Source organism: Notothenia rossii (assembly GCF_949606895.1).
Source record: "Notothenia rossii genome assembly, chromosome: 9".
Classification (NCBI taxonomy): domain Eukaryota; kingdom Metazoa; phylum Chordata; class Actinopteri; order Perciformes; family Nototheniidae; genus Notothenia; species Notothenia rossii.
In genome coordinates this window covers 21,139,261-21,148,225 of record NC_136907.1, presented here as the reverse complement: position 1 = coordinate 21,148,225, position 8,965 = coordinate 21,139,261, and the positions used below count along the sequence as shown (strand labels likewise).

The window sequence follows — 8,965 nt, the reverse complement described above, 5'->3', positions numbered from 1 at the left end:
GGCTGGCTAAGGATAAGTACCTCATTCATCCCCTCTTCAAACAATCCAAACTATCCTATCCTACTACAAGAATGCTGAAAAGAAAGATAAAGATAATTTTACACCCAAATTAATGGCTTTTAGAATTATTCCAAGATTACTGCATCTATCTAAATACTGCTGTAAGAGAAAATAGAGGGACCAGGTCCAACAATAGCTCTTGCTACCCAGTCAATTATCCAATGTAGCTGCAAAAGCTTACAATCACATCATAATCTGTGTCATATTACACATTCAGAGTGCTATGAGTACCGAGCCAAAATGTTAATGTACTGCTGTGCCAACGGAGATGATGGAGCCCGCCCTTCATACATATGCATCTTCCTCTATCCTACCCAGAATTCCCCATGCAACCCGCTCCCAACCTGGCTGAGGTTTCTAAAAATGGCAGAAAGCTTATCGTCTGTGACAGCAGACGTCATACTAGAAGAGAGCGACTTTCATGAGACCCATGCTTTTAGAGGTCTCTTTTGTTAGCAGGGAGCGAATCACGCTTAACAAGATAAATCATCCCGCTAGCAGCTGGCTTAGACTGTGTACAACCAGATAAGGTTGCCAAGGAAACCCTTCTGGAGAACCAATGAGCATTTTTTTTTGCCATTCCAACCTCCTTGATCTGTGCAAACAATTAATACCTTACCCAGGCAGAAGGGAGGGAGCCAGAGAAGTGGGAGGCAGGCACAAATCCCCAGGTGCTTAGCACAACACTCTCTCCCTTCAGCTACGTGAACGAGGACATGAGGTAACAAATAATAATACCACAAATGGATATTGGGCTGGAAGACATTGAGGGATGATGTATGATTAATTGTACATTAATTCAATGAGAACAGCCTTTAGTTCATAAATCTAATCTGCACACAGGAAGTAGCACATATCGCTAATATCCTTTTAATGAATGTTTTAAATGCAGGGCCATAAACGTGCCATTATACCCCGCCACATCCATTAGTAGGAAGGTTGTGATTGTAATGGTAGTATCACTGCAGCTGAACAGAGCCGCGCAGAAGTTAACCCCTGCAGTCCAGAGCTGCTGGGGAGCCATTAGAATCCACAGGGACTCAGACTGGCCACAGATCAATGCTCTGGGGCCCTATCTATTACTGACATCCAATTATAGCAATGGACGTCCGCTTAGCACTGCTACTAAGTGCTTTAGTCTTTTTATTGACTACCTGTCAGCAGCCTGCACACAGTGGAGCTATTGGCTGATAATCGATCTATCCACATGTCAAAATAACCAGCATGTATTTAAGTGTATAAAGAGTGTGAGGAAGGCGACAGGAACATGGAATGACAACATGTGCATGATCTGCCCCTCACTCATTAACTAGGCATTTCCCACCGTTCAGCAAGCTTAATTAGAAGGCTAATTTTGTACAACTTTGATTAGTGCTGGCTTGCAATGAAAGTAATTACCCGCCACATTAACGAAGAGGGGTAATTGGCTGTAATTGAAAAAAAAGCTAGACAAATGTTGACACAAATGGCCATGATGCTAAGGGACAATACAGTGTGGCAGGGGAGTGGCTATATGTCAGTAAGAAGCCAGTATATAAACGATATAAAGCCTATATATAGAGCCTTGCACACTGTTAAACAATCTATGTGTCCCAGTTTATTTCCTGTTGCAGTTTATGCGATTGACATTAGCTGACAGGAAGTAGTCATGGAGCAGTTGCCTAGCAATGCAATTATGTTGAAATGGTGTATAGGATATTAACAGTGCTGGTAGGCGAGCCATGTCACAAACCTTTGCATGTTTATCCTGAAGCTGAATGGCGAGTATTGGAGGCAGCAGGCTGGCTTAATTGATTCATTACAATCATTAAGCCATTAGAAAGTCACCTCACCTGGTGTGAGGGGTGGAATTCAATGGCTGATTAAAATTAATCACTGTCAAAAAGCTGCAGGAAGCCGAGTCCCAGGAGAACAGGCGCCGCCGGAGAGGAGATAAATTGAATTTTATTCACGCTCAAGTCAACAAAGCTGCAACTGCTTCAGTAAACAAACAAACATGGCTGGCTATTCTTTCTTAATTTCAAGGACTTTTATTATTCAAAAATACAGCACAAAAAATACACACAGAAGAAAAAAAAAAAATGGTTTCCACACGGTGTGCAAACGTCAAAGGAGATCTTCATACAATATTAGTACTCGGATTTCAAAGCTACAGTTTATATTGTTAGTAGTTAATGTGAGCACATAGGGGACAGCAACAGGACCATCGCCCTAACAACTCGGTACAGTTTGTCAGCAGGTGAAAGCCTAACTACATTTTAGAGGGGCCCGTCCTGACAAAAAAACTGCTTCATGTACAATTCACTTGCTATCACACACACATTAGTGTAGAAGAGAAACTGACAGACGTAGTTTCTTTGTCTGGGCAGGCCCGGGTCTCACTTTCCTTGGTGTTAGAAAATAGGTGTGACAACAAATCTACCGGGAAGTACCAGTGCCAAGATGTTTCTACAACTGTCAGCTCCCCTTAGATCCCAGAATATACACTAAAAAACGTAGAGGTCACTCACTCACACTCATACTAAGGAGCATTCATACTGTACTGTCAAGACCCACACTGACCCTTCTCTTGTTTCAGATAGATAGATTTGCCAAGCACAGCACGGCAGAGTATCACATATACGTACATACAAACATCATTTTTATATCATTCAACTTTGTTATGATTAGATAGGGTAACTCCAACAGGATATTTATATATATAATGTTTGTCGTTTAAAAGCACGTAAAATTTACTTAAAGTTATAAAACTAAACATAACATGAAGTTCTGTTAGGAATATAAAATCAAAGCTTTACGCTATGTGGGATTTGTGAACAGTAGGTGGATTGTGGAAAACCCTAAACTTGACCCAAACAGAAACAATCAATAGGCTCATTGTGTGCTGAATATTATATTGTTTTAGTGACTGTGGGCTATGACGGTCACTCTGAGGAAGCTTCTGCACATAACACAGCGCATATAGACGACGTGCTATGGCTCAACTCAACTGGGGCAACAAGGCACAATACGAGTTATCTGAACCCAGCTGTTAGGGCTGTGCAGAGCGGAACTGAGGGAGGTGTGTAAGGCTGCAATAAAGAATAAAACAAGGCATTCAAACACAGATTGCCCCATCCAAGTACCCATACTGGGTTTTTTAAGTTGAGAAGTTAGGCTTCCAAAATATGTAAGCAAACGATGGAAGAATGGGCATGGTTTGAGATAAGAATAACTGCGAGCTATGGCAACTTGCGCTGACTGACGGACTGAACGAACATTACGATTATCCAGCGCTGAACTGCACAATGAACTCAAACCAAAGTGGTTGTAAAGTGAATTCCGAGCAGTAATATCCAGCATTCTTAAGGCTTTTCTCATTTGTTCCTCTTTGCGGGCACTTTCTTCATGTCGGCAGGCTTCACTTCCTTCATTATAAAGTCCAATTAATGCTACAGAAGCCGTGAAAGGTTCCACATTGACCACAGAGAGAAGGTTAATCCCGATATCGGTTCCTTGTAATGCAACTGCAAATGAGAATTGCATATGCTGGACATCTGGGGGAGGGGGGGCTGATCATGCAGATAATGAATTAAGACTTGGTGTGTGTGTGTGGGTGTGTGTGTGTGTGTGTGTGTGTGTGTGTGTGTGTGTGTGTGTGTGTGTGTGTGTGTGGGGGGAGGGATACATGTTGCAGTGGTGGCAGGGGTTAGGGCCTATTGACAGTCAAACACAATCAAAGCAGATTGCTCGGTGAAGCCTGTCCAGCTGCCCCTCTTATTCCCCTCCTCTACACTACCTCCTCTAAGATCTCAGGAGGAGGGATGGCGCTCTCTTATTGTTTCTTAAGCTTCGTCAAGAGGCAATAATCCACCCAATCACAAGATGTGGTGGTACCTACCCCTCACCCCCATCAGCTAATCCTGTGTGCCCCTCCCCACCACACTGGACAATTCAAAACAGCATACTGTTTAACAGAAAATGGCTGTCCTAAATACACTTATTTTTCCTTCAAAAAATTCATCCTTCAATTTCTCTAAAAAGGTCAACAATCCTGTTTACCAATGGAATTAAAAATGTCAAAAACTAAAAGATTGCCTGACAAAATGATATTACTGTTATGGAGTTATTAAAAAGACGATAAATGAACAATACATTTCCCAAACTCCCATTCAGAAACATACACTTATATTCACACACAGCTGCAGTTATATACATACGTGCATGCATACAGCTGTACAATTAGGGGCCTCAATCTGATTTCAACACTAAGTATCTCTACAGCAAGGGCCATCTATATTTAATAAAAAAAACATGCATTCACTTATGTACAATATAATTTGTATATTGACCGTTTTGCTTAAAATCCACACTAATTCATGTTTCAGTGAGAAAGTCCAGGAAGTAAAATTCCTTTCATTTTTTTACGTATTTCTATTTGATAAAAAGTTAATGTGCTCTGTTGTGATTCCAGTAAATCTCAATTTTCTCTCTTCAGCACCACAGCAGAGCCAGGTCTTCATAAGATAAACTCCCGTTTGTAATCAATGTTGAGCTTAAGTCAGGCGAGTCAGTCCACCCCAGCTCTTGCTCCGTCTTCATTGGCTATGTCCCACTCCCTCCTCCGTCCCCATCCCCTCGCATGGCCCCCCCTGGAGAAGTGGAAATGCTAGACGATAGAGCCGTCCCTGTTCTGGGCAGGGATCATGACGGGGATGCCCCCCATGCGGCTGAGGTTGGGGCCTGCCATCCTGGTAGCAGTGGGTGGGGGCAGAGGGACCGAGCTGGGAGGCCTCTCGTACTCATCTGATGGGATCTTGTCGTACTGGGGCTTCAGGGCGTACTCGTGCAGGTTGGAGGGCGACATGGAGCCCAGGGAGGAGCGCTGGCTGCCCACGGTGAAGCTGCGCGCCGTTGAAGCACGACTCTTAGGAGGCGGCACGTCCTCTCTGAAAGGAAACAAGACAGCAGTACATTTAGACAACATTGTTTTTCTTTTCTTTTTGAATGACATTACTTTTCATTGTCAGAATACTTCCACTGAAACAACTTAATAACCAGCAGTGCAAAAAGCAGTTTAGTGCAAGGCAATGTTGTATTTTTAATGAATGGATTATGTTTGCTTATACAGTATATTTCTAAATGTGTACTTAAATCTGCATGACATGGTAAATACAGCATGTGCAAAAAACTACATTTCCATTGCATTCCTGTTATTCCTCATGGAGCCCTAGCCATTTAGAGAACATTAATGTGAGAAATGATTCTCTCAGGTGCTATAAACCAAAGGAACTTTGATGATGCACAGGAATAAAAGGGGGGAGGGGGGATTTCTGAAACGATTTGCCCAACGGAGGGGAAAACAATGAATACTAAAGAAGTCTGCATGAGTCATTTCAAGAGCCAAACATAATTTGACTCGATAAAGGAGAGACAAATAATTGGAGTTGGCCTATGATTGGCTGGGGCAGTGTGCACTGACTGTAGAGACAGAGTTGAACATCCCAGCACAGCGATGCCCTGCTCTCCCTCTGCCACCACATTAACAACTAATAAGCAGCAATAATCCAGTTAAATGCTCAATCAAACTGAGCCTGAGGGACTGGAGCTTGTTTAGTCCATAGCTTCGTGTGGTGGTGTGTCTGTGTGTATGAGACAGGACTAGTGGTCTAATCCTCTTTGTCCTACAGCGCCAGTGTCACATTGTGGTCTCAGACAGATTCAGTCCGTAGCAGAGTGATAGTAAGCCCGGGGGTTGAGCTGAGCTCACGGGCTGGATGGACAGTTGGATGGTGAGGGGGGGTTAGGGTAGGTGGCTCTGGAGGGTTGGCGGGGGGCAGCCAGCAGCAGACATTACACAGGATCCACAGAGCAAACAAAGCTTTCAAACTGATTACCACAGCTGTTTATTTGAGGAGGGGTAAAAAAAAGGAAACCGCTGATAGAGAAAAACCATTTTCATGGCTGTTGGAGACGTGTTGTTGCATTAGTGCGAGGGCGTGTGTGTGTGTGTGTGTGTGTGTGTGTGTGTGTGTGTGTGTGTGTGTGTGTGTGTGTGTGTGTGTGTGTTCAAGTTGACTGCAGGTCGTACTACATGAAGAGCTGACAGTAATAATCACCAGTAACTTTGGCTGCACTATAGTGAAAATTCAAATTGAAAATATAGTGGATTTTCTCCAATGCAATATATTTATGGATCATAAAAATGTTCTCCTAAATGTTTTTTTTTATTAACTTAGTGCCATTTGAATGCAATATAAAGAGACTTGATCTATTAACAAGTGTGTGCTATAAAAGCTGAAACGATATATTGCGTATATTACCAATGGCCTTTTTTGGGCTTGCATTTGATCCAGTATTAAACAACCAAACCCACCTTTCTTGTATAACAAAGTCTACACAGTGTTAGAAAATGTACTTCCATCAAAATGGAGCTTCAGGTATCTGTGCGGGGTGTCATTGATGTTTTAGTGAATGTACCTTATCTCATTGCAGATCTCCTTCTCGTACTTCTTCCTGTGACGGGCACGGCAGCAGCAGAAGAGGATGATGGCGATGATGATGAGGAACAGGAGGACAGCAATAATGGCCCCTGCGATGATGCCTGCAGTGTTGGGGGCTGGATGACAAGGAAGGAAAGGGTTTATGTTTGCTTAATGTCACTAGGGTAGCAATGACTTGAAATATGGGTCTGCCTCCTACAAAATAACAAAAATACAGTATACTGCTAATTATCTCCTAAAACAAAGTGCTTCTTTGATCATGTGTTCAGGTGGTTTTAGCATTGAGCAACTATATGCTTAGCCTAATGAAGGAACAGCAGTAGGATTTTACTGAAGTGACTGTTTGTGGGGGAGTAAATATTGAACACAGTTGAGCTTAGACTGTACACTTGCTAGCACTGATACATGTACCACTGGTACAGTCACAGGAAGAGAGAGGTGTACATTCCTAGCCATATTAGTGGGATGGCTTCATGGTAATAACATGGCAGTCTGTTGACACTTTCAACCAGACTTAAATATCGCAACTAGGGCTACATTGATTAGTCAATTTATTTATAAAACATTTGACGGTTCCCACATTTTTATTCTGAGAATTTGTAGTTTTTTTCAAAGAATTATATTAAATGTAACATTTGTGTTTAATAATCAAATGTTTTAGGTTTTTGACTTTTGGATAAATCAAGACTCTTGATACAATACTTCTGTACGGCTCAGCTGTAGTTTGTGTTTTCAGGCAGTAAATACTAGCATGCTTAAATCGGTAAACATTATACCTGCTAAAGCATGCTGATGATTCATTTAGCTCAAAGTACTTTTTGAGTGCAGCAAACGCATTATCCAGCTGACCATCAGACAGCAGAGCAACAGGTTTAAATGTGAAAGTGCATCAAGGTGAAGTTAGTTGGGCACTCACGAGGTGTCACGTTGAGGTACAGTGTGCATTCCTCAGAGCCAACACGGTTGCTGGCAATGCAGCGGTAGGAGCCAGATGCGCCGGCAGATGCGTTCCTCACGTTAACGGTGCCTCCCACTGAATCTGTGGTGAGGGCAAAGAACCCATCAAAGAATATATATATACAGTGTTACAAAGAAGGAGGATCTGTGTGCGGAAACTGATTTTCCACTTGTTTGGTAGAGCTTACCCAACACGGCGGAGCTGGGCAGCAGCTTGCCGCCGCTGGTCTTGTCCCAGCTGTACTGCAGGGGGTTGGTGCCCTCGTTGGATTTGCACCTCAGCACTATGTCTTTGCCTTCCTGTGTGGGGCCTTCGGCGTAGCACCTGGGCTTGGATGGCTTCACTGTGGAGAGAAAAGGAATGGGGAAAATGATTGAGAGAGGTGAAGAATAATAATAATAACAACCAGGTGGCAGCACTATAAACAGCCCTCCTGAGTACAACCGTGTTTTTTTCAATCTTTCATGTTGTGGGCAAGTTGTGCATGTGTATTGTGTATTCCGAAAGTTCATTTCCTCCCTAGCTCGAAGTAGCAATCATTATCATAATTAGAGCCGTAATCAGAGTAATTGATACAGCTGCTGTCATTACAGGAGCTGTCACTCAGGAGAATCATGAGGGAACAAGGGAGACGTGTGCCATTGGACACACAAACACACGTGCACGTAGCCTTCAGGGTTTAGGATGGAGGCAAAGCTTTCTGTCTTGAAGCCAAACGTGTGCAAACACTCCTTGGCCAGTCAGAGCGCTGGCAGGAGATGAGATGGGGGATTCAAAAACAAACAGCGCTTCAAATTAAAAGCAGGCCGACTCCAATGAAACCCAGACACACAGTCAGCCAGCCGAGAAAGGGGGAGGGGGAGAAAAAGTGAAAGGGACTATGAGAGGTAATGTTTCTCCAAGTCTGTGTTGTGTGTTCGCTGACAGAAGGCTGACATCTTGGTGTGGTAATGGTGGGTCGTGTAACAACAGAACCCTGATGTGGGGCTCTCCACATCTAAACCAGGTGTCATGTGGGTGGGAAGCTTAGCAGGTATAAACTTGAGGATTAACAGTAGACTGCTAGCACTCAGCGCTCCTGCTAATCTAATAAACACACAGGGGGTCAGGGCGGAGGGGGTCAGGGCGGAGGGGGCAAAACAGAGAGCTGGGGAGAGCAAGAATTAAGCGAGCATTGACGGACAGATGGCGGAGTGATGGGGGCCAAGGCTATGCAGCTCCTAACTCACGGGCCTGCTTTTGCTGCCGCTGTGTTGCACCTACACACTCACACACACACACATTCACACTGTAAATGTCAAGAGAGCTATGACATTTTGAATGCATCTTTTAAAAGGTGAAAGTCAACTCGACTCAACACGTCCGAGGGCTGTAACACACAGCTTCTCTTATTAGGACTGCTGTCCGATGAGCAGATTTATTTTTGTAAAAGATGAGGTCAAAGAAGAAGGTGATGAAGGCTGGA

General features: G+C 43.5%; 1 protein-coding gene across 1 annotated transcript in view; it reads right to left on the bottom strand.

Moving 5' to 3' along the window:
* Positions 1-2,053: 2,053 nt before the first annotated feature.
* Positions 2,054-8,965, bottom strand: part of cxadr (CXADR Ig-like cell adhesion molecule) — a 36,336-nt gene continuing 29,424 nt past the window's right edge. Inside the window, exons 4-7 of the mRNA XM_079650289.1 lie at positions 7,688-7,843; positions 7,459-7,581; positions 6,520-6,658; positions 2,054-4,988 (exon numbers count right to left, since the gene is read on the bottom strand). Coding sequence (XP_079506415.1) covers positions 4,709-4,988; positions 6,520-6,658; positions 7,459-7,581; positions 7,688-7,843 — 698 coding nt within the window. The 3' untranslated portion in view covers positions 2,054-4,708. The remainder of the gene's footprint in view (positions 4,989-6,519; positions 6,659-7,458; positions 7,582-7,687; positions 7,844-8,965) is intronic.